The 25,546-nt window shown below is 49.7% G+C and overlaps 1 protein-coding gene across 5 annotated transcripts; it reads left to right on the top strand.

Moving 5' to 3' along the window:
* The first annotated feature begins 1,672 nt into the window (after nucleotides 1-1,672).
* Nucleotides 1,673-25,379, top strand: AMDHD2 (amidohydrolase domain containing 2). Of its 5 annotated transcripts, XM_074965755.1 has the most exons (14): nucleotides 1,673-1,757; nucleotides 2,582-2,700; nucleotides 3,995-4,191; nucleotides 4,934-5,038; nucleotides 5,725-5,861; nucleotides 9,279-9,418; nucleotides 10,065-10,119; nucleotides 11,015-11,227; nucleotides 15,404-15,492; nucleotides 16,183-16,327; nucleotides 17,433-17,540; nucleotides 18,279-18,347; nucleotides 22,465-22,566; nucleotides 23,200-25,379. In XM_074965755.1, the coding sequence occupies exons 4-14, from the start codon at nucleotides 4,956-4,958 to the stop codon at nucleotides 23,286-23,288; spliced, it is 1,230 nt and encodes a 409-aa protein (XP_074821856.1). In that variant the 5' UTR covers nucleotides 1,673-1,757; nucleotides 2,582-2,700; nucleotides 3,995-4,191; nucleotides 4,934-4,955; the 3' UTR covers nucleotides 23,289-25,379. The 5 variants fall into 5 exon arrangements, 4 of the variants coding, with proteins under 4 accessions (XP_074821856.1, XP_074821854.1, XP_074821857.1 ...); XR_012641237.1 differs by lacking the exons at nucleotides 3,995-4,191; nucleotides 22,465-22,566 and adding an exon at nucleotides 22,307-22,394 and having other exon boundaries at nucleotides 23,200-23,296; XM_074965753.1 differs by lacking the exon at nucleotides 3,995-4,191.
* Nucleotides 25,380-25,546: the final 167 nt, after the last annotated feature.

A 25,546-nucleotide genomic window follows, 5' to 3' on the forward strand; every position in this document is an offset into this window, starting at 1 on the left:
ATGCCATATTCATATCAGAACAATATTTCTATGAAGAATTTGGGGTGTGGTGTAATGTCATAACTGGAAAAGCTGTTTTCACTTAAAAAGTTGCTCTTGGCTCTGCCTGTGGAGAGCTAGCTAAGAGCTGGATGCTCAGCTGGCAGGGGAGCCAGAGGGAGAGAGATGTAAAGGAGCCTTCATTCCTTCCTCCATCCAAGCGTGCTGCCTCCCCCCAAGCCTGCTCCGTAGTGGGGGAGGCAAAGAGAAAGAGAGATGGCACCAACCATCTGCCCGTCCCTTCCGATCCGCAGGGGAAGAAAGGTATGAAAGAGACACACACCCCTGGCACATGGGGTGGGGGTGGAGAATGGGGGACCCCTGTATGGGGAGAGGAAGGACTGGGGAACATACTGAGCCCCTGGCATAGTAAGGAGCGGGGGAGTCAAAGACAATGGTATGGAGGAAGGGGGTCACAGAGAGCCCCTTGCGTGGGAGAGGGAGTGGAGGTGGTTCCCTGAAATAGAGGAGGCTGGTGGGGTGGGATGGAGGAATGCAATGTGCTCAGCCTACAGAAGTAATGAAGTGTGTAATGCTCTAGTAATCCCCTATCAAAAAAGCTTTTAAAAAGAAATTCCTCCGAACAGCCCATGCAACCTCAGGCGAAATCCCCTCCTGATAGCCACCCCACATAGCCCCGGCTCTCTGGAAATACAAAATTACCAAACAAATTCAATGCTCCCCATATCCATGGCCTGATCGCCACAGGAGCTGAGCAGCCATAGAAGGGTCGGTAGAGGAGAATTTTCACAGAACTGATTGCAGCCATTCCAAATAATGTATTTACATTTGTGAACTGACTGGCGCTGTAGCACGGATCTCTGAGGAGGTACAAAATTAAAGCCTACTGACTTGTTGTGTGACTTTTGGCCAATCATTATATTGATGGAACAAAAATACCTATCTCACCAGGGACTACTTGCAAAGCACTTTGAGATGAGGACAGGGGACCATTCCAGATCCTGGTAACATGCATTTGTAAAGGCAAAGGTAGCTTGTCCCTATTCTAGTCTACTAAGCTGAAAAAAGTGAATAAAGATGGTTGTAAAAGCGGAGCATTGCATTACAACATGCTGGCAGCTTGATTTCAATTATGTGACTTTGATACCCTGCTTCACATTGCATTATTGTAACTAGCAACACAACCTCCTCTCATGGCAGCAGAGCTCACCCCAGCTCACAAACTCAGAAAAGAGTCAAATGGATCCAAGTTCCCTCCCCCACATCTCCCGTAACCTCAAAACCCTCTGGGTCTAGCCACCCTAAGGATCTCTGGCTCCGCCTGGCAGAACCCTACCGGCAGCCCATCACAAATCACCCCCAGTGACATCTCACAACTCACCCGCTAAGCTGCCCTCCAAACCTGCCCCTAGCTACCCATCCTGCAAGCTACCCCCCCACTGACCCGCCCCCAAACCTGCCTCGCTCCCCACCCGCCCCACTCGTCCCCCAAACATCCCCCCAGCAACTCACCCGCCAAACCTGCTCCCAGGGTCGAGCTCCCTATCTGAGCCCTTTGGCTTTACGACCTCCCTAAGAGGGCGGCAGCAGCTGACTACCCTCCTTTACTTCGCCCTTCCCATGATGGCAGCCCCGGGCAGCCGATCACGTGCTCAGGGTAACCCCACCTTCCCTTCGCTTCCCGATCAGCTGAGCAGACTCACCTGACCGGACGTTGGGGAGCCGCTGCTGTAGCAGGAGCGGGCAGAGCCGCAGGGGTAAGGTGGGGACCTTGCACCCGCGCCGGGAGTAGCATGGCTGGGCTGCCCCCACACCCTCAGCCCGGTCAGAACCCGCAGAACCGGGCCCGGGCTGAGCTGCCGCCGCCCCGGTCGGAACCCGCAGAACCCGGGCCCGGGCTAAGCTGTCTTAAGGACCTCCATTCTCCCCCTCCAGCTTCCTGCCCCCTCTGCCCGGCGCTGACGGGCCTTAGGGAGCCGGGAGATAGACTTGAGCTCAGCTGAGCTGCACCAGCCATCCCGTTTTCTGCTAATGCTGCCTCCTCAATACTCTACCAGAGCGTTGGGGTGCCAGCGAGGGAGCATGGCCTGAGCTCCTTCCACAGTACCCTCTCTGTGCCTGCCCCCAACTCTGTCTGCTGCTGCCTTCTCGCTGTGCTGGCTCCTTGCAGGGACACGGTCTCCCTCTCAGTACCTGGATATGGGGGTGGATTTTTTTTCCCAGTAGGACAGCAATAGTGGGACTTGCACTGGACTGCATAACCCCTCTCATCTGCCTAGCGAGGTAGCTCTGAAAAGAAGAGCTGCTGCAATGCCACTGAAACTACCTGGGGGACCCAAAAATATGGAGAGTGGGGAAGGAGAGAATAAAGGGGCAGGGACTATCTTTTCATTCTGTGTTGTCAGTGCTAGCCCAAAGTGGCCCTGATGCCTTCGAGGGCCTCTTGACTGTACCATAATACAATATAATTTATTCAGTTACTAAAGTAGGAGTCTGGTCTAACTGTCTGTCAAGGAGTGGGATACTCAGAGACTCTCTGCTTTCATTTCCACTGTGTTATACTTAACAGTTTCTTCCACAGGTACCAGCAGACTGTCAATGCAGTCCTCCTCCAAAGTCAGTGTGGGATGCTGAGTGAGAGGAGCAGTATCACAAGCTGAAAAGGTTGAAGAGCTCAAATTGATCTTCCCAGGAATTGAGGTTAGTTGAAAAGAAATCAAATGACTTCTATTCATTGTCTCCACTCTCTGTGCTTGACTTTCCTGTGGTACCATGTTGTGTTTCAAAATCATAGCGTTTGGGGCAGTTTGGTTACATTGTCAGCTTTTATGTCCTGTTCACAGAATCGTAAATTGGAGCATCTTACTTAATTATTTCTGGCATCCCTTGGGGTAGTAACATGTTAGTAAAAGGTCTGTTGTGGTCTGGATTGTGTGATGTGTCCTGGATGGAAGCTGGAGGGATGGGAAGGAGGCACTTGAAGAATTCCACCTGGATTTCAACAATTTCCACCCCACCATCAACCTCTGTCTGGACCAGTCCACTTCCTGGACTCTACAGTGCAAATAAGTGATGGTCACATAAACACCACCCTATACCAGAAACCTACTGACGGCTATACTTATCTACATGCCTCCAGCTTCCATCCAGGACACATCACACGATCCATTGTCTACAGCCAAGCCCTAGTTTACAACTGAATTTGCTCCAATCTCTCAGACAGAGACAAATGCCTACAAGATCTTTATCAAGCATTCTTAAAACTACAATACCCACCTGGGGAAGTGAGGAAACAGATTGACAGAGCGAGATGGGTACCCATAAATCACCTACTGCAGGACAGGCTCAACAAGGAAAATAACAGAACACCCCTGGCCATCACATACAGTCCCCAGCTATAACCTCTCCAGCACATCATTAACGATCTACAACCTATCCTGGAAAACGATTCCTCACTCTCCCAGACCTTGGGAGGCAGGCCAGTTCTCACTTACAGACAGCCCCCCAACCTGAAGCAAATACCATCAACTACGCACCACACCACAGAAACAGTAACCCAGGAACCAATCCCTGTAGCAAACCTCGTTGCCTACTCTGTCCCCATATCTACTCTAGTGACACCATCAGAGGACCCAACCACATCAACCACACCATCAGAGGCTCATTCACCTGCATGTCTGCTAATATTGTATATGCCATCATGTGCCAGCAATGCCCCTCTGCCATGTTCATTGGCCAAACCGGACAGTCCCTAATAAATCTGTTTGTCTTTAAGGTCTCCTTGTCTCTCTAACTTGGTGTGACTATTGAAGGGTGTTTTAAGACTAGCGAAGGGTGTTTTAAGACTAGCCTGGATCAATTGTTTGTCAGCAGGACTTCAGGATTTTGGGGTGCTTCTAAACAGAGACTCATGTGAAACAAAATGTGTGTGTTGGTGACCTAAAGATTCCTCCTCTTATTGCCTCCCCATCCCCCTATCCTCCTGTGCTGCTAGATAAGTGGAGCCAAGCTGCAGCTGTGAAGGTCCTGGTGGAGTTGCAAACACCTGAAACCTTTCAGTGGGGAAATGCTCTAAATAAGGAGCCCTGGAGCAACCAGACCCCCACCTATCAGAGCATTTTGTGTGCAGTTTGACAGAGATCAGGTTATTTTCTGTCTTCCTCCAAATACTTCTCTCTCGAATCCAGCATGGTAAGCAACTGCAGCCTAAGGGCTCCGAGTAGCTGTCCCATCCACTGTTCCATATGGGTGAACCACTCCTTGGAGCCTCATTCTTGTTAGCATATGTGCAATGTGCCTCAGGTGGCATGTGACCAGGATTCATCGCTGAATTTGTTCCACTGGTTGGATCATTAGCTTCCCTGACCTGGGCCGGGTACTGATGGGGAGCGTGACATGAACGCTGATCCATGCCCCTCAGCCTCATTGACTTCATAAGAGCTCCTTGCAGGTTTAAGGGTCCGTGGAGCAGCTTGGAGAATCATGGTCCTGGAAGTACAGTAAAACAAAAGAGCACAAATAAATGATATTCACTAAATTAAGTTGTCTATCTTCTTGCTTTTCCCTCCCCCCTTTTTTTTCTACTTCCATCTCCAACACATTATCTCCATTTTTGCCCCACAATTATTTATTTGTGATATAGTAGCACACTCAGGTCCCAATCAAGGTTAGGATCCCATTGCACTAGGCACTGTCTGAACTCACTGATGATCCCTGCCCCATCTGGCTGACCTCTGTCTACTGTATTCTCACTCTGCTTTTTTCTTTGTAAAGCAGCACCTCCTTTCTCCCATTTTCCACCAGCCTGCCCCAGGTCTCCTGAGTCTCAGCCCTGTGCGCAAACCACCCTTCCTTTCTCATTCTTCTGTCTGTCCTTCTATGAGGGTTACTGGAAGTATCCCATCGTCTACATCATTCCCCTTCCCTGTTTCAGGTGTTTTCTCAAAGGCCCGACAATGCCGTCTAATAAGTCTGTCTCGGATGCTCCAATCTTCCAGTTCACTAACTGCCGGATTTTGAGGAGTCACCAGCTGCAAAGGTGAGCAGATAGGGCTGTTTGCCCTGGGATGGCTGCCTGCATACCAAAATGTGCTCCTCCAATGCCGTGGAATGCGAGGTATAGAAGATATTGGACCCCAGAGTGCTGCTCTTTGGAAAAACCAGGCCTGGGAGTTGAACCTATGCAGATCTCTTGCGTGGCAGCAAAGAGCACTAACCACAGGGCTGCTGGTTCTGACAATATCCCAACTTCCCTCTGTTTTGTAAAGCTGCAGTTGTTCCCTGTAGCAGAGACCGAGAGGTCTCAACTATGTGTTAGGTTGCCACCTAGGTAACAATCAGAACAGGCATAGACTCTTGCTAGAATCATTTGATCCATGCTAACCTCTTCCTACATCCTCCCTCTGCAGGGAGAGAGGAAGGATGCCTGCCACCACAACATGAACAATGCCTATACAGTTTCACTGGAAGGGCATGTGGGAAACTTCCTAGAGGTGACACATGCAGTTCCCTGGGGCGGGAGTGCCTGGTGTTGATTTGGTTCTTCCACCTGCTGACCATAACAGCACATGGTGGGTTAACCACCAGCCCCCATGTTGGGGTGGTCTATGCGCTGGGTTTCCTAATAGGTAAAGGGGGACTGAATAGTGTGGAAAGCAGTCCAGGCCTCTCCCCTGCTGCTGGGAGGAATTGTTCATCTTTTATTCTGTGTGGTTCTTCCGTCAGGGAGGATCTGTGGGTGCGAGAAGGGAAGATCCTTAACCCAGAGAAGCTGTTCTTTGATGAGAAGGGATTTGCTGATATTCAGCTGAATTGTAAGGACAGCATCATCGCCCCCGGATTCATTGATGTGCAGATTAATGGTAAGGCATTCCAACTGATCTAGAGCAGATCTGAGTGAGAAACAGGCTCCACGTGTGCCATTTAGAAACAGACCGATGAGTTCCAACACAAACGTGTCCCCTCCTGCCCTTTGAACTCTGACTCACAGTGCGCCTGTTTCCTGAAAACAGACTTTTTTGGGACGTCAGCTGCGTCAGCAGATAAGGTTTGCTAGCTTCTAGTTTAGCAGTCTGTGGCTGGCTCTCTATTTTAAGACCTTGTCTACACTGTGCAATTTTGTCGGCAAAAAGCAGCTTTTGCCAACAAAACAATGGAGGTGTACACACTACAAAGCTACTTTTGGTGCAAAACTCTGCTGTTTTGCCAATAAAATAAAACCACCTCAATGAGAGGCATAAAGCTTTTTGCAGCAAAGTTAAAGTGGCAAACACTCAGTGTAGATGCTGCCATTCATTATGTCGACATAATTGGCCTCCTCCAGTACCCCACGATGCCCATTGTGACCGCTCTGCTCACTGTTTTGAACTCGGCTGCCCTACAGGCATGTGCCTCTCCACTTTCAAAGCTCTGAAGCTTTGACATTCCTCAGCCTGGAGAGCTCACAGAGCTGCTGTGGGAGAATACGGAGGGAATCCCAGAACCACAGGCAGGCAGAGCAGGCTGCTGCTATCGGGAGGAAGAGGGAGGGAGACTGCTGTGCAGAGCCGGGGGCTGATGGGGAGCGGGGGTGGGGTCCCCTCTTCCAGGAATGATTGCTCAGCCTGCTGTCTGAACTTAAGAGAGAGCATGCGGACACACTCTTCCCCAACACACATTCTTTCTGTCTCTCCTTCCCTGTCCTCTCACCAAACGCTCCCTGTCTCTCACACTCTCCCTCCTCCCCCATGCACACACTTCAGTTGAAAAGTGGCTGACAATCTAGTAGGATGCCCATGGAACACAGGATTGAGAAACCTGCATCATGTGATGCTATACTTGTCCCATGAGGCATTGCAAACCTTTCCCAAAGCACCCCATGGCCAGTTGCACAGTGGGATAGCTACCATCAGTGCTCTCTGTGTCAATGCAAGAGCTGCTAGTGTGGATGTGCTCCTCCAACACAAGGAGCATAGTTTGGGCAGGCAGTAGCAGTCTGTTTAAAGCAGCATAACTTTTGTTGACAGTCCATGTGTACACTACAGAGTTTTAAGTTAGGAGGTAAAAAAGCCGGGTGGGTCGCCAGTGGGAGAATTGTGGAGATGGGCTGGGTTTTGAGGAGGGATCTGAAGGATGATGTGTAGTGTGGCATAAAGGATCAGAGAGGAAGGATGGTCCAGTGGTTAGGGCACTAGCCAAGGACCTGGGAGACATGAGTTAAGTCCCTGCTCCACCACTGATTTCTTGCATTATCTTGGGCCTCTCTGTGCTTCAGTTCAATGGGATCAGAGTCTTAACCTGCTTCCCAGGTGTGTGTAAGGATGAATGAATTATAGCTCATGAGGTGCTCATATACTGTGGGAATGGAGGCCAGGTAAGTACCTAAGAAAGATTAGGGGGCAGTGTGGGGGAATGAAATAGATGGGTCAGGCCCCTTCTGGTGGGTTTGCCTGCTTGCCATTGCGGATTAGTGACCAGGACAGCTAGTGGAATCGGGTACTCCACATCTCCTTTTATATTGGCTTAGAATCATAGAATATCAGGGTTGGAAGGGATCTCAGGAGGTCATCTAGTCCAACCCCCTGCTCAAAGCAGGACCAATCCCCAACTAAATCATCCCAACCAGGGCTTTGTCAAGCCTGATCTTAAAAACCTCAAAGGAAGGAGATTCCACCACCTCCCTAGGTAACACGTTCAAGTGCTTCATCACCCTCCTAGTGAAAATGTTTTTCCTAGTATCCAACCTAAACCTCCCCCACTGCAACTTGAGACCATTACTCCTCGTTCTGTCATCTGCTGCCACTGAGAACAGTCTAGATCCATCCTCTTTGGAACCCCCTATCAGGTAGTTGAAAGCAGCTATTAAATCCCCCCTCATTCTTCTCTTCTGCAGACTAAACAATCCCAGTTCCCTCAGCCTCTCCTCATAAGTCATGTGTTCCAGTCCCCTAATCATTTTTGTTGCCCTCCGCTGGACGCTTTCCAACTTTTTCACATCCTTCTTGTAGTGTGGGGCCCAAACCAGGATACAGTACTCCAGATGAGGCCTCACCAATGTCGAATAGAGGGGAATGATCATGTCCCTCGATCTGCTGGCAATGCCCCTGCTTATACAGCCCAAAATGTAAAATGTTAAATGTTGGCCTTCTTGGCAACAATGGCACACTGTTGACTCATATCCAGCTTCTCGTCCACTGTAACCTCTAGCTCCTTTTCTGCAGAACTGCTGCCTAGCCATTTGGTCCCTAGTCTGTAACGGTGCATGGGATTCTTCTATCCTAAGTTCAGGACTCTGCATTTGTCCTTGTTGAACCTCATCAGATTTCTTTTGGCACAATCCTCTAATTTGTCTAGGTCCGTCTGTATCCTATCCCTACCCTCCAGCGTATCTACCTCTCCTCCTAGTTTAGCGTCATCTGCAATCTTGCTGAGGGTGCAATCCACACCATCCTCCAGATCATTAATGAAGATATTGAACAAAACCGGACCCAGGACCGACCCTTGGGGCACTCCACTTGATACCGGCTGCCAACTAGACATGGAGCCATTGATCACTACCCATTGAGCCTGACAATTTAGCCAGTTTTCTGTCGACCTTATAGTCCATTCATCCAGCCCATACTTCTTTAACTTGCTGTCAAGAATACTGTGGGAGACCGTGTCAAAAGCTTTGCTAAAGTCAAGGAAAACGCGACCACTGCTTTCCCCTCATCTTCAGAGCCACTTATCTCATCATAGAAGGCAATCAGTTTGGTCAGGCATGACTTGCCTTTGGTGAATCCATGCTGACTGTTCCTGATCACTTTCCTCTCCTTTAAGTGCTTCAGAATTGATTTCTTGAGGACCTGCTCCAAGATTTTTCCAGGGACTGAGGTGAGGCTGACTGGCCTGTAGCTCCCCGGATCCTCCTCCTTCCCTTTTTTAAAGATGGGCACTACATTAGCCTTTTTCCAGTCATCCGGGACCTCCCATGATCGCCATGAGTTTTCAAAGATAATGGCCAATGGCTCTGCAATCACATCCGCCAACTCCTTCAGCACTCTCGGATGCAGCGCATCCGGCCCCATGGACTTGTGCTTGTCCAGCTTTTCTAAATAGTCTGTGGAACCCAAAATCCCCCCCACCCTGCTGGCTTGTAGCACGACCTTTATTCTCAAAGCTAATCTTCAATTGCATGTTATATTAGGCACTATTTACAGTCCTGCCTCCAGAGCTGGCCTCCCTGGTTTCTAGAGCCAATTGCCATGTCACCACTTGGCATTCCCGAGTGCACAGCTGTCCTTGTTTCCTTTATGGTGCAGGGGGCTTTGGGGTGGATTTCTCCTTGGCCACGGATGACGTCCAATCAGGGATCTCTCTGGTGAGTCAGAAGATTCTCTCCCATGGCGTGACCTCTTTCTGCCCAACCCTGGTGACCTCCCCGCCATCCGTCTATCACAAGGTAAGGGGAACCCCACAGGGCACCAAAACATTCAGGGCAGTGGAGCTGGCACCATTGGATCAGGTGGCTAAGCCTTGGGGGCTTCACCACAGAAGTGGAATGTGTGGGCTCTGTGATGTCAGTGGCCTGTTGGGAAGGGGAGGGAGTGTGAGGAGCTGGGTTCTAAACCCAGATGACTTGTCTGCACATTTAGGCAGCTGACGCTGCAATATTCCCAGGGTCCCATGAGACAAGTTATACAGGGCTTGGGACGTGCTTTTTCTCAGAGCACAGTGAATTGCAAGTCATCCACAGTGATCTGTTTTGGGTGCTTTTGAGAACCGGGGCTGGGGTACATGGGCCCACAAGAAGGTGGGTTCTGAAGTAGTGTCCCCCTCCAGCAGAGATTAACCCTTTCTGCTTAAGTCCAGTGCTTCAATCTGCCCCACCGCTATGAGAACTGCCCAGGCCATGCCCAGCAGAAAAGCACATTTAACCCTGGGCCTAGTTTTTACGATTCCAGCTGGGGTAGTTACCTCTCTCTCACTGTCCTGGGGCTGAGTGGGTGAAATAGTTCCCTTTGGCACTCATGGGCCCCTAGCATAATGCCTTAATGCAGGCAGGGTACTGTGTCCGTGAGGCTTCTAACACATCCCCATCCTTCTAGGTTCTTCCTCAGATCAGCGTAAGAAATGGAGGGCCTCATGGGGCTGGTATCCTGGGTAAGTGAACAGCATGGTCCTGTCCTCTTGGTCTCACTCCTCTGTGGAGGGAGGAGAAGCAACTGCTGTGGAAAGCATTCACTGTGGCTGGGAGTGTTGTGCCACAGGGCAGTGGGGGTGGGGTTGAGATTTTTACCCTGTGCAAGGCCAGGTGCAGCCTAGCCATGACTCCCGAAGATCTCCGTACGCTGACTGCCATGTTCCTCCCTCAGTTCCACCCCATGGTACTTGCTACTGCACTCCTCTCCGCTGGGCTCTGCATCCAACATGTTGGCCCTGCTGGAATGGGGCAGTGTGTGGCAGTGGGTCACTGTGAGTGGGCAGACTGCCCATGATGGCAGCGATGCCATCTCTCTTGCCATGTTGACGAGAGCAGCCCAAGGGCCTTCATTATTCTGAGGAGTGGGGAGATCTCGGCCTGACAACTGGGGGTGAGGCACCTCGGGGAAGGCTGCACCTCAGGGACCTTGCTTTGCTACTTAAAATTGAGCTGCTGGCATTTGGGGCAAGCTCGTTGAGGAGAGGAGAGTGGGAAACAGGCAGCAGGAAGGGGCTGTGGGGAGGTGTGGGCTGGGGCAATAAAGATTATAGGTGCCAGCACTGGTGAGGTCAAGCAAAGCCAGACAAGAGTGGATGGCGAGGGGAAGGAGTCTGGGGTAGGGGATAGAGCAGGATAACAGTTACAGGGAGATGCGAAGGAGCCTTGACTTTCTCTTACACTGCAGCTGCCTGTTTTTTCATTCTCGGAGCCAGCTTGCAGAGGGAGGGGGACTGGCAAATTCCAAGGTGGGGCTGGCCGGGAGAGGGGATTGGCTGGGCTGAGGTGGGGGTGTCCTCACCCCCGGGGTAAGAAAGGGAAACAGTTGTGGATATTTTTTCCCTCCCTGGTGGGCAGGAGCCCATCTGGAGGGGCCTTTCATAAGCAAGGAGAAGAAGGGGGCACACCCAGAGCACTACCTCAGCACCTTCGATTCGGGAGCTTTCCAGGACCTGCTTGCCACCTACAGGTACCTGGACTGTGTCCGGATCGTCACCCTGGCCCCTGAGATGAAGAGGAGCAGTGAGGTGATCCAGGAACTTACCAGACGGGGCATCTGTGTCTCGCTGGGTAAGGGTGTCTGCTGGCTAGGGCCTGGAAGGCTGTGTGGGTGGGTCTGGGCAGTCCCTTAGAGGCCCAATCTGTTTGCTCACATTGCTCGTCCTAGGCCTGATCCTCTGCTCTGTCACACTGGTCTCATGCCAGTGCAGGTGCATTGAGGTTAATGGAGTTACCCTAGCAAATCAGGCCCATTGTCTGTAGTGCAAAGTGCAAGCTGTGTGTTCAAGCCAACATGGCTATGAGAACCCTAACATCTGCATTTCCTGATGTAGTATTTGAATAGTAACCGTAATCGTGCATTAGTGCAAGTTATCTGCATTGGATTTTCCTCTGTGTCTGTTTTCCAACCTCAAAGGAAAACCTTTCTGCTTCCACTCCTCATGTCCACAACTGTGCAGAGTCAATGTCCTTCAAAGCTCTGGAGCCCTGCAGTGAAACAGAAGTACAAAAACTCATCTGTGTAACATGGCTCTAAACTGGGTGGGCACATCTGACGGTGTGCGTGTCTTAGTGTTTCAAAGTGCTTGTAAATAAGGGCCAAATTCCACTTTGATAAGAGTGAGCAACTCTGACTCCAGCAAAATGGAGGAGTGGGGTGGGTGGGTGGGTCATCTGTATTTGAGGGAAGAATATGATCCTGACCTTTTCTTGTCTTAAACTTAGCTAAGACCTCAGTGAGGGCCAACCACATGCAAAGGTTCAACTTCTAAAGTTAACCTGTTTGAATTCTCCTTGCACAAAAAGTCTTAAGTGTCCAGCTGTAGCCACCTTAAATACCTGCCCTCTGAAAACTAGGGCCTTTACTGTGTTTCAAGTTACACACCCAAAAATGGAGGCATCACTAATCTCTGGAAAATTTAGCACAGTCCTTTCTTTTTTTTAAAGTGGAAGCCGTGTGTGCGGAGAATTCCCCCCCCTCCCCCCCGTACACACACACTGATAACTTAGCACTGGCTGGATTTTGCTCATGGTCTCCTCACAAGCTCTCCTTTGGGGCTGAGATCAAGGATAGAAAAGCTTAACCCCTCCCCCCCACCCCCATTGTTCCTCTTTGGGCTGAAATTGATGAACCATGCAAAAGAAGGGTTTATGCAGCAAAGTCAGGGAAAGTGTAGGATCCTTACTGAATGGGGGAGGCAACCTAGTGACAGATGATGTGCAAAAAGCTGAAGTACTCAATGCTTTTTTTTTGCCTCCGTCTTCACAGACAAGGTCTGCTTCCAGACTGCTGCACTGGGCAGCACAGTATGGGGAGGAAGTGAGCAGCCCTCAGTGGTGAAAGAACAGATTAAGGACTATTTAGAAAAGCTGAACATGCACAAGTCCATGGGTCCAGATCTAATGCATCCAAGGGTGCTAAGGGAGTTGGGAGATGTGATTGCAGAGCCATTGGCCATTATCTTTGAAAATTCGTGGCGATCGGGGGAGGTTCCGGACAATTGGAAAAAGGCAAATATAGTGCCCATATTTAAAAAACTGAAAAAAGAGAACCCAAGGAACTACAGACGGGTCAGCCTCACTTCAGTCCCTGGCAAAATCATGGAGCAGCTCCTCAAGGAATCCATTTTGAAGCACTTGGAGGAGAGGAAGGTGATCAGGAACAGTCAGCATGGATTCGCCAAGGGCAAGTCATGTCTGACCAACCTGATTGCCTTCTATGATGAGATAACTGGCTCTGTAGATACGGGGAAAGCAGTGGATGTGATGTATCTTGACTTTAGCAAAGCTTTTGATACGGTCTCCCACAGTATTCTTGCCAGCAAGTTAAAGAAGTATGGATTGGATGAATGGACTATAAGGTGGATAGAAAGCTGGCTAGATTGTCTGGGTAGTGATTAACAGCTCAATGTCTAGTTGGCAGCTGGTATCAAGCAGAGTGCCCCAGGGATCAGTCCTGTGGCTGGTTTTGTTCAACATCTTTACCAATTATCTGGATGATGGGGTTAATTGCACCCTCAGCAAGTTTGCAGATGACACTAAGCTGGGAGGACAGGTAGACATGCTGGAGGGTAGGGATAGGGTCCAGAGTGACCTAAACAAATTGGAGGATTGGGTCTTCTGATGAGGTTCAACAAGGACAAGTGCAGAGTCCTGCACTTAGGAAGGAAGAATCCCATGCACTGCTACGGGTTGGGGACCGACTGGCTAGGCAGCAGTTCTGCAGAAAAGGACCTGGGGATCACAGTGGACGAGAAGCTGGATATGAGTCAGCAGTGTGCCCTCATTGCCAAGAAGGCCAACAGCATATTGGGCTGTATTAGCAGGAGCATTGCCAGCAGATTGAGGGAAGTGATTATTCCCCTCTATTTGGCACTGATGAGGCCACACCTGGAGTATTGCGTCCAGTTTTGGTCCCCCCCCACTACAGAAAGGATGTGGACAAACTGGAGAGAGTCCAGCGGAGGGCAACGAAAATGATTGGGGGCTGGGGCACATGACTTATGAGGAGAGGGTGACGGAACTGGTGTTATTTAGTCTGCAGAAGAGAAGAGTGAGGGGGGATTTGATAGCAGTGTTCAACTATCTGAAGGGGGGTTCGAAAGAGGATGGAGCTAGGCTGTTCTCAGTGGTGGCAGATGACAGAACAAGAAGCAATGGTCTCAAGTTGCAGTGGGGGAGGTCTAGGTTGGCTATTAGGGAACACTATTTCACTAGGAGGGTGGTGAAGCACTGGAATGGGTTACCTAGGGAGGTGGTAGAATATCCATCCTTAGAGGTTTTTAAGGCCCAGCTTGACAAAGTCTTGGCTGGGATGATTTAGTTGGGGTTGGTCCTGCTTTGAGCAGAGGATTGGACTAGATGACCTCCTGAAGTCACTTCCAACCCTGATATTCTATGAAATCATAGAATCATAGAATATTGCCCTCCGCTGGACTCTCTCCAATTTTTCCACATCCTTCTTCTGTGTGGGGCCCAAAACTGGACACAGTACTCCAGATGAGGCCTCACCAATGTCGAATAGAGGGGAACGATCACGTCCCTCAATCTGCTGGCAATGTCCCTACATATACATCCCAAAATGCCATTGGCTTTCTTGGCAACAAGGGCACACTGTTGACTCATATCCAGCTTTTCATCCGCTGTAACCCCTAGGTCCTTTTCTGCCGAACTGCTGGCTAGCCACTCGGTTCCTAGTCTGTAGCGGTGCATGGGATTCTTCCGTCCTAAGTGCAGGACTCTGCACTTGTCCTTGTTGAACCTCATCAGATTTCTTTTGGCCCGATCCCCTAATTTGTCTAGGGACCTCTGTATCCTATCCCTACCCTCCAGCGTATCTACCTCTCCTCCCAGTTTAGTGTCATCTGCAAACTTGCTAAGGGTGCAATCCACACCATCCTCCAGATCATTTATGAAGATATTGAACAAAACCGGCCCGAGGACCGACCCTTGGGGCACTCCACTTGATACCGGCTGCCAACTAGACATGGAGCCATTGATCACTACCCATTGGGCCCGACAATCTAGCCAACTTTCTATCGACTTTATAGTCCATTCATCCAGCCCATACTTCTTTAACTTGCTGTCAAGAATACTGTGGGAGACCGTGTCAAAAGCTTTGCTAAAGTCAAGGAACAACATGTCCACCGCTTTCCCCTCATCCACAGAGCCAGTAAATCTGTATATAATCGGCCATAGCATTCACTGCCCTACAAGCAGTATAAAAGAAAAATCCAGAAGGGCAAATTTCTGCCTCCAGCAGGATTCAAGGCCCCTGGAAAGGACTACGGTTCTCATCTTCATTGGGAAAAACAAGCTCATTCCATCACTGTAACAAAGCCCCGCAGTCTCATCTTATCAGCACCCTCGCAACCTGAAGAAGAGCTCCTTGTAAGTTCGAAAGCTTGTCTCTCTCACCAACAGAAGTTGGTCCAGTAAAAGATATTACCTCACCCATCTTGTCTTTCTGCTGAAGTCCTTGGAAGCCAAGCACTCTACGTGCCTGGTACGCTGCAGTAGGGATCCAAATTAATCTCAACCACTGGAACTGGAACTTCCATGCTCCAGCTGGGTTCTGAATGAGGCTGTCAGAACTGGAGTGTAGCATGACTGGATAATAGATGGATTTCCAGCAAACTTCTAGTGATTTGTGGACTGAGCACACTTGCCCCTTGGTGTTATTGGAGTAAATGGAGAGAGTAAAGGGGGAAATAGCAAGAGAAGTCACCTGGTGCTCTTTATTCGCAGGACATTCTGTGGCTAATCTGTCTCAGGCAGAGGAAGCTGTCCGGCATGGTGCTACTTTTATCACCCATCTGTTCAATGCCATGTTACCTGTAAGTAACCGAGGGGACCTGTGGCTCGCTCTGGCTTGTCTTCTCCTCCATGAACATTTATTCTCTACCACACATCTGGGTGGGTTGTCAGCAGGGGGATGTGACTCTGAGTCTAAATGCACAAGCCCCTATTGCCTGAGCTGAAGACCCAGCTCTGTGAGCTAAGGCTGTAGCAGGCTCATCAAACTTTTTTACATGGGCCAGCCATCACTAGTGGGGGATAAAGTGCCACCCTGAGTGGGTTATATCACCATGCATGCCTATTCATTGTCACTACGTCCAGCTGCTGCCCTCATAGAATACCAGGGTTGGAAGGAACCTCAGGAGGTCATCTAGTCCAACCCCCTGCTCAAAGCTGGACCAGTCCCCAATTTTTGCCCCAGATCCCTAAATGGCCCCCTCAAGGATTGAACTCACAACCCTGGGTTTAGCAGGCCAATGCTCAAACCACTGAGCTATCCCGCCACCCCATGGCAGCACCCCCTAGCCGGGGCACCAGGGTGACCAGACAGCAAGTGTGAAAAATCAGGACAGGAGTTAGGGGGGCAGTAGGTGCCTATATAAGACAAAGCCCTAAATTTCAGGACTGTCCCTATAAAATTGGGACATCTGGTCACCCTACTTGGCACTGGCAGCCTGTGGGTTTCTTCATGGCAGTCATCACACCTGTTTTCTCATCCCTTTGCACAGTTCCACCATCGCGACCCTGGGATCGTGGGGCTGCTGACGAGTGACCAGATTCCTGCCAGGCGGAGGGTGTTCTATGGCATGATATCAGATGGGATCCACACCAACCCTGCGGCTCTGAGAATTGCTCATCGAGCGCACCCCAAAGGTGAATCACTGGGGATCCCCTTGGTCTGGACAGCACAAGACCTCTGAACCCAAATGCTGTGCTCATGTGGATTGCTTTTCTCCCAGCTGACATGCAGCATCCTCTTCAAATGGTACCAGATGGGATTACTTCCACTTAAGAATGGTGTGTGTCAGGGACCTGGCTGGCTCTGGATAGTGGGAGCTTTCACCTCTAGGTTACTGGTTTCATACCAGTATGGCCTGTGCCTCATTTGCTGATCACATGGTGCTGGTGGTTCCTCCTTGTTCCTGCTAAAAGAAGCTGAAAAACTATGATTCGTTGCTATTGTTTCCAATGTGAGCAGTTGCTGTAGCTGCCCAAAGGCTGTTCTGTGGTCAGGAGTGTTGGGAGGAGCAGGCTCCCGGAGTCTCTCTGAGGTATGGCCCATGCTGTTGGGGCTCCCTCCAGTTTTCAAAGAATAGGTGTCTGCATAGCACGCCGTCATAGAGAGTGGGGTTAACTGCCCCCTTGTTGACCATCTCAGGAGAGATGCCCAGAGAATGTCCCAAGTTCTTGCCCTGAGGATGCGGCCTCCCAGCTTGGGGGAGGCCAATTGGTAGCCCAATGGGAGGTGAAGAGTGACCCATGCTCTACCTGTTCTGTGGATAACCAGGGGACTTCAGGCACCAGGGCACCCCTGCACCCTTCTCCAGTGCTGCAGGAAGGGAATCCTGTGTGTTGATGGCCCCTTACGAGTAGAGTCCAGTGTCACTCCCCACCCCCTACTGCACTTACATGTTCTTTGTGGCTCCGAATTACCCAGCTCACAGCCTGGTCCTTCAGCCCAAACCTCTGTGTGACCTGCCCAAAACTATGTGCTTGTCTTGTGAAACAGTCTGTCGTCTCCCTGCTTCTCCATCTTCTTTCCCTCCCCACTTTCCTAAGCTACAGTCAGCCCTGCACCCAGAAGGTACAGTGCTCTCGGGAGAGTCTTCCTTGCTGGGTCACAGACATTCTGACTGGTGCCATTACCACTCCCAGCAGAATGAAATGCCTGGGACTTGTGCCAAAGAACTGGAGAGAAACCTCCTGCAAAGCTTGGCTGCAGGCTAGAGCTAATGTAGGCCCTTCTTGTCTCCCTTAGGCCTGGTGCTGGTGACGGACGCCATTGCTGGAATGGGGCTGGCCCCGGGAAGGCACACCCTGGGCCAGCAGGTGGTCGAGGTGGACGGGCTGAACACATACATTGCAGGTGAGCACTCCATATGCAGCCCTGTCACCTTCAGCCCCCACCTAGGGCCACGTGTGTTTAAGGCAGATACCTGGGCCTTCCAGATGGCTCCACTGGCTGCAGAGCAAGTGTGAGCCCTGCATGTGCTGAGCTAGCAAAGGCTGGCAGTGCCATGAGGGAGCTCGCTGTTGCCTGGCCCAGAAGGGAGTGCCCTTTGGCTGTGTCTCACTCGCTGTTGGCTGATTGAAATCCTGACCCCCTAGTGGTGAGGTACCTTGCGAAGGGAAAGGCTGGGGAGGAAATATGAGCAAATGGTGCCACATCTGACGTGGCAGAGGGCACTGGTATGAGGCACATGCTCTGCCATTATGGGAGGTCTCCTTGCACTATGTGGGACAATAGCAGCTACTTCATCCCCATTAAAGCCAAACCCTCCCCTAGGGTTGTGGTGCCCATGAAAGTGAGGTGCCAGGAGCACAGGGCAGAGTCAGGCATGGGGTGAGCAGGAGCTGGCCATGCACCTCTAACAACCTGTGATTTCCAGTCCAGAACCTCCTTCCCACCATACTCCTCAGTCCTGCCCTGTCGCACCCCCTGCAACCCCAGCCTATTGCCAAAATCTGCTATGGCTTCTCTGGAGCTGAGGCTGAGAGCCCTCAGATTCATTCCACTTGTGGAATAGGATTGTAACCCCACGAGGACCGTTGCTGTTAGATGGCAGGTGGATCTGCTCAGTTTCCTGTCTTTTCTCCTGCTCAGGGACAAAGACGCTGAGTGGCAGTGTAGCAACCATGGACTCCTGTGTTCGGCACTTCATGGAAGCCACAGGTGAGCCCAACTCACTTACTGCTCTGCTTGCAGGCTCTGGGATGGAGTACAGGACCCCCTGCTGTTATCACCTCTTCTAGGGCTAAAGGGCTCTACACATATCCAGAGAGCATAGGAGGGAGATCCTCTCCCCAGACAAGGCTGGCTGTGGCATTCTTTCCAAGCCCTCAAGTCAGCAGAGCCACACTGGGTGCCAGCCAGGGAGAGATTAGGCTTTACTCGTACTGCAATGAGGACGAGCGAGCTCCTCTGTAGTCACAGGTACAAAGGAACCAAAGGTGAATAATCTTGTCCACAACTTCTGATTCCTCCCTCCAGCCACACCGCAACTGCTTATCCCTCTCCTGCAACCCCTCTGGGCCTTTCCCTGCAAGCACCATCCAAAAGTAACTATTAAAAAGTTGTGTCTGAGTTGCTCTTGCTCATACACGTTTGTGTCCTCAGTGGTTCAGCAAAGTGTCCATCTCTCTGTATGATTGTTCACTCCTCCACCCTCCTTTTCAGGGAGCAAAGGGGGTTACCAGGCTAAGTTGGGGCCTGTCGTATTAACTTCAAGGGTCAGAACAGATAGTGTTCCACTGTCCAACATAAAATGAGTGATGTAAAGAGGCCCAGGGTCTGTCAACCAGGGTCTTGGTGTATTAGATTTCTTGGCAAACGTACAAAAGCACTCATTCTAAAGCTGAAAGTTTATTTATCAGGAACAAGAAAGAACAAGAAATAAAAACAAGCATTTATATTAAAACTGAGTGATTACACAAAACAAGCTTAATCAAACCCTTTAAAGTCGCTCTCCTTTTGGAGAAAAATTAGTCTCATTTTCAGAACAACCTTTCTTTAAGTAAAAGGAAAGGGTTAAATTTACATTCAGTCCTGATCTGGAAAGGGTATTCATTTCTCCTGTGTCTGACAGACAGACCCACATGAGGCGGAGGTGAGATAGGACAGAAAAGGTGGGGAACATATGGCTGTGGCAGGTTCGCTCACAGAGACTCCTTTAGGACTGTCACCTGATATGCTGAGACCACCTCTGAGACCATTTTCTCTGCCAGTTTGAGCCTCCGGAACCCGGCCTTGTTGAGCCAGACACACCAGTCTGCTCCAACACAGACCCAGGGTCTGAACCTCAAGCCCCAAAGCTGCAGACTTAACTGAAAACGGCTTAAAAAGTGCTCCTGGCTCTAGTACCCAGACACCCAGCTCCCAATGGATCCAAACCCCAAATAAATCTGTTATACTCTGTATAAAGCTTATACAGGGTAAACTCCTAAACTGTCCGCCCTCTATAACACAGAGAGAGAGATGCACAGCTGTTTGCTCAACCCAGGTATTAATTACTTACTCTGGGTTAATAAAAGTGATTTTATTAAGTATAAGTGGTGCCACTAAACTGGGAGGAGAGGTAGATACGCTGGAGGGTAGGGATAGGATACAGAGGGACCTAGAGGATTGGGCCAAAAGAAATCTGATGAGGTTCAACAAGGACAAGTGCAGAGTCCTGCACTTAGGACAGAAGAATCCAATGCACCGCTACAGACTAGGGACTGAATGGCTTGGCAGCAGTTCTGCAGAAAAGGACCAAGGGGTTACAGTGGATGAGAAGCTGGATATGAGTCAACAGTGTGACCCTTGTTGCCAAAAAGGCCAATGGCATTTTGGGATGTATAAGTAGGGGTATTGCCAGCAGATCAAAGGACGTGATCATTCCCCTCTATTCGACACTGGTGAGGCCTCATCTGGAGTACTGTGTCCAGTTTTGGGCTCCACACTACAAGAAGGATGTGGAAAAATTGGAAAGAGTCCAGCAGAGGGCAACAAAAATGATTAGGGGACTGAAACACATGACCTATGAGGAGAGGCTGAGGGAACTGGGGATGTTTAGTCTGTGGAAGAGAAGAATGAGGGGGGATTTGATAGCTGCTTTCAACTACCTGAAAGGGGGTTCCAAAGAGGATGGCTCTAGACTGTTCTCAGTGGTAGCAGGTGACAGAACAAGGAGTAATGGTCTCAAGTTGCAGTGGGGAAGATTTAGGTTGGATATTAGGAAAAACTTTTTCACTAGGAGGGTGGTGAAACACTGGAATGCGTTACCTAGGGAGGTGGTGGAATCTCCTTCCTTAGAAGTTTTTAAGGTCAGGCTTGACAAAGCCCTGGCTGGGATGATTTAATTGGGGATCGGTCCTGCTTTGAGCAGGGGGTTGGACTAGATGACCTCCTGAGGTCCCTTCAAACCCTGATATTCTATGATAAGTCATAGACAGAACAAAGTAAGTTACAAGCAAAATAAAACAAAACACACAAGTCTAAGCCTAATATATCAAGAAACTGATTAGATAAAATCTCACCCTCAGAGATGTTCCAATAAGCTTCTTTCACAGACTTGACTCCTTCTTAGTCTGGGCCTAATCCTTTTCCCCATACAGTCCTTGTTCCAGCTCAGGTGGTAGCTGGGGGATTTCTCATGACTGCAGCCCCCTTTGTTCTGTTTCATCCCCTTTTATAGCTTTGGCCCAAGGCAGGAATCCTTTGTCTCTCTGGGTTCCTACCCCTCCTTCTAAGTGGAAGAGCACCAGGTTTAAGATGGATTTCAGTATCAGGTGACATGGTAAGACCTCATTCTTCATTACCCATAGGCTGGCCCCTCATGTCCACAAGTAGGCTTGCAGGTAAATAAGCCATCTACAGCCCATTGTCCTAGGCAACGGGTGCCATCAAGATTCTAAACCACCATTAATGTCCCACACTTTGCATAATTACAATAGGACCTCAGAGTTAACATCGTTTCTAGTTTTAGATACAAAAATGATACATAAATACTAATAGGATGAACAGACTCAGTAGATAAGCTTTGTAATATCTTACAAGAGACCTTTTACATAAAGCATATTCCAGTTGCATTATATTCACACTCATAAGCATATTTCCGTAAAATCATATGGTGTGCAACATCAAAGACTTTTGTTGATGTCTTTAGAATACTGGCTGGTTGGTCAGTCTCAAATGGATGCTTTGGCTGGCAGGTTGACCATGGCCCCAGTTGCTTGGATCCTGGTTCACTTTCCCATCAGGGATGTCCTCTGGTTGGGTCTTTTCTCCTTAGATGGGGCAAGGCTCTGGTCAGCTCATCTCACTGTGCTGTTGCAGTGCAGCTGATTTCAGGATGCTAGAAAGCCAAGAGAATAAGAAATAGGACAGGAAGGGGGTCAGTGGGAGGAACAACATGAAAGGAAGGGAGACAAAACAGGATCTTGTGCATCTCTGCAATGCTGGCAATCAGGTATCCCCACTGGTGGGCTAAAGACTGGGTGTCATAATGCTGTGATGATTTTCAGAACTAAGGTGAAAATAAAATTCTTTAACTGAGAGCAAGGCCAGCTGGCATTCTGCCTGGAAGAAAGTCTTTCAGTCTGCTCTGCTCCTTCCATCTTGGGGTGAGGGAAGATGAGATGAGACAAGGTTGGGGGGGATGGGAGAAGAGATGTTGTTTTTTTTTTCAAAGTCTTTTGTTTGAGGAAGTCCCAAAAGGGGAAATGTTGGTGGCATAGTTCATCCCCCACATTAATTTTCTCTACCAACTAGACCCAATATCCCTCACACCAATTTTGGTCCATTAACTTCTGGTTCCACATTTTCTGTTTTTACCAAGGATGATTTCAACACAGTCCTTGAGTCATACCATCAGGTCTCCGTTTGGACTAACCTAGCTTCTTTGTCTGGTACTCTTGCACTTGTTTATAATTCATTTATTGGAAACTCAACCTACTGTTCATGGTTAATTTCCAAGTAGGCAAAAGTTGTTTAGCATTTTGTCTTATGAGCTTTCACATGCTTTGTACATTTGAGCTTACAACGGGGGTAAATGTTATGGGCCTAGTAGTCACAGCAGACCCAGCGTGTGTCGGATTTCAGTGTGTGGCTGGGTAGCAGCCAACAGCCCCCCGCTGTTCCGTTTCCCACAGAGATGGCTGTCGGTATCTTGGCAGGACCCTGATTCAGCTGGCACCTTGCTCCAGCAGCCCTACCTTGTCTGAAGGGCTGCCCGCTGTGGTAAGTAGTGGGGGGTCCTGAAAGAGGATGCTTGTTAACTGCCGTAACAAGGCACTGTTCTTCCCCGAAGGATGCACTGTGGAGACAGCCCTGGAGGCAGCATCCCTCCACCCTGCCCAGCTCCTGGGAATTGAGCACCAAAAGGGGACGCTGAACTATGACAACGATGCAGGTATCAGCATGATGGCAGGTTGATGCGTCAGTTCACCATTCTCCACGGTGTCTTCTGGTGGCTGAGGCCAGGGCTGGAGTAGCTGTGAGCTCCCCAGCCCACCATCACCATTCCCCAGGGGGGTGGCTCCTAGAAGGCGCTGAGGCTGAGACACCTATGAGCTCCCTTACCATTGGGACTGCTACACCATTCCCTCCAGTGCTTCCTACTGATACAGGTTGGGGCTGGGATCTGCTGTCTGAGGCTCAGTAACATGATGCCCTCTCAAGCTTGGCCTTGGCACTTGGATTGGGAAATGGCTCCTTTGATTCCTATTGTCTCTATTTGAATCCATTCCTCTCATTCTGTTTCATCCCTGTGGCATCTGTAAACCAGGGGAGGTCGCTCTCCCTGTACAGACTCAAGATGCAACTGCCACCCCCAGAATGGTGGAGAAGCCAGCCTGGGTAGGGGCAGTTCTACCACTGTTGGGGTACGTGCCTTACTGTAAATCCTCTGCAGTCTCCCATGGATATTGGAATGTCTCCTCCATGAGCAGGAAATGTAACCCTTACAGTCCTTTCCCATGGCAACCCCAACAGATCAAACACCACTCCTGCTGCCTCTGATTCCTGCTTCTTCTGTCTGCTGCAGATTTCCTGCTGCTGGACAACAGCCTACATGTGCGAGCCACGTACATCGCAGGTGAACGGGTCTGGAGTCAAGACACCTTCACTATATGAAACCAGAGACTCACCTGGGACTGGCAGCACTCCTGCAACCCTGGTGCCAACTACCAGCTCCCCCAAGTGCCATGCTCAGCGGTCACTGGCAGCCACATTGTCCTCTCCCTCTCAAAGAATGCTTTAAGACCTTGGTGTTTCTTCCTCCTGGGTCACCCTTGAAAGTACCAAAGAGCTGCATGTCCCAGAGCAGCCCTTGCTTTCAGTTGCCAGCCCTGCCTGCAATGAGTTCATCAGCTCTCTGCTAGACAAGAGGTAAAAGAGTGGGTGGAGCTCTGCTGCTGGGATCACTCTATGATGGAGCTACCTGAAGGACAAGGTGCCTGTCTGTCTCCTTGTCCTCTCCAGAGCACTGCATTTGAGCCCTGCTGTAGAGGAAAGGGTAGCTGCTCCATGCGCTGTTCTGTGTCTATATGTGACCACATAGGCCTGTGTGCATATCACTGCAGACACACAACACTAACTTAACTTCCCAGAGTAGGCCTCTGGCTGTGCCCTTTTGTCTCTCACCATAGGGCCTCTTAGTACCAGTATGTTGACTTCCTAATGTTAATCTGCCCATTTTCTAAAGAAATCCCAGTGGCCTTGAAGCAGCTCTGGTGACAGCCTGCAATCTGTCTGGGAGCCTGTGGAGGGGGCAACTTCTCCACCTGGCACTGTCAGCCAAGGGCCGTGAGTTCATGTCGCACCCTTGATTTCCTGTACCCAGAAGCACAGTACTCACCGCCTTGCTCAGGCTGTGGGCAGCCCTAGTGCCTTGTGTTGCTCCCTGGGGTGAGACCCACACTGCCAACTTTCCTCCTGGGCTGAATCCTCAGGGCTGTGTACAAACTCAAGAAAAGCAGGAGCTGCTGGCTCCTCATGCTATCTTGCTGCTTTGGCAGCGAGTTTGTCTGCTGGGTGCATGGACTTCATTCTGCAACAGAAAGCAATGTTGGTCTTGAACTATATACACGTGCAAAGTGGGTCTTACAGGCTCTAGGATATATTCCCATATGTATTAAACTAATATGGCTGGAGAGCTTCCTGAGGACTCCACACAGCTTGCTGGTCTGTTAGTTTCTTTGGGCATGGCTGCACTGGAAACTTCAAAGCGCTCCCACGGGAACGCTCCCGCGGCAGCACTTTGAAGTGCGAGTGTGGTCATGCATGAGTGCTTGGAGAGAGCTTGCCCAGCACTCCTGGTAATCCACCTCCACGAGGGGATTAGCTCAGAGCGCTGGGAGCACATCTACACTAGCGCTTTAAAGCGCTCAGACTTGCTGCGCTCAGGGGGTGATTTTTCACGCCCCTGAGCCAGCAAGTTAGAGTGCTATAAAATGTAAGTAGACAAGCCCTACGTGTCAGTGATGAGGAGAGATGCTTTTGCTGTAGGGAATGTATCCAAAATGGCAGTGATGTAACTGGACACCATTCCATCTTGAGGTGCGGGGTTCTCTCAGGGTTTATATCCTCACTAGAAGCTCTGCATGGGATTAGATGGCTGCTTATCTGCTCATTCTCATAATTACCTTCACTTGATGTGTCAGTTAGCTTTCTGCCTCTCTATAGGAGGCTGAGAGAGTTTCCATTCTAAACCTGATCTTGATTATGAACTTACCACCAAGAAAAATGTATCTGAAACGCCCCCTCATAGGTAGAGGAGACAGTGTCTGTTGGATTGACCTAAATCATCTCAATGATGGGACTTAAAAACCTGTGGGGCATCTTAACAAGTTTCAAGTTCATAAAGAAACCCTAAATCTGGTGGGTTTTAGTTAGATTTGTTCTTCTTTGCCATACCTTTTTATAAGTTCACTGGAAAAAACATCTGAATGAGGCCTCATTGTAGATGTAACCCCTGCTGGCATCACTGGTCTCCTCAGAGAATTTCTAACATCTGCTGCCTAGATCAGCGGATACTCTGCCCTCCCAGGCTGCAACATTTGAAGGAGATGTCAAGTGTGCGAGCATGTGCAGCACTCTGGGGTTCCACCCCTCACCAGTGGCACTTCTGACTGCCATGGGGCCTCTGTATAAAATTGGAGGAAATGTCAGGACAAAGAAGTTTGATAGACTAATTTTGAGAATGTTTTACTTTAATTGAATAAAGGTTATAGATTCAAGTGCTCAAACTGCAGTATAAATATAGTCTGACTTTAAGAATGAGGTGGATCAGTTATCCAATGCAGAGAATTAACAATACTATATGCATGTATGATTGAAACTCCCCCATACCCACCCTTTTATGTACATACATAGTGTGTTGTAGACTGAAA

The sequence above is a fragment of the Natator depressus genome, chromosome 10 (genome assembly GCF_965152275.1).
Source record: "Natator depressus isolate rNatDep1 chromosome 10, rNatDep2.hap1, whole genome shotgun sequence".
Lineage (NCBI taxonomy): Eukaryota > Metazoa > Chordata > Testudines > Cheloniidae > Natator > Natator depressus.

What these genes read in the sequence shown, in the direction of transcription:
- AMDHD2 (XM_074965755.1), top strand. Translation starts at nt 4,956, where the DNA reads ATGCCGTCTAATAAGTCTGTCTCGGATGCTCCAATCTTCCAGTTCACT. An exon ending in CGCCATCCGTCTATCACAAG is followed by an intron (nt 9,419 to 10,064) that starts GTAAGGGGAACC and finishes CCATCCTTCTAG; the next exon opens with GTTCTTCCTCAGATCAGCGT. An exon ending in GCTGAACACATACATTGCAG is followed by an intron (nt 17,541 to 18,278) that starts GTGAGCACTCCA and finishes TCTCCTGCTCAG; the next exon opens with GGACAAAGACGCTGAGTGGC.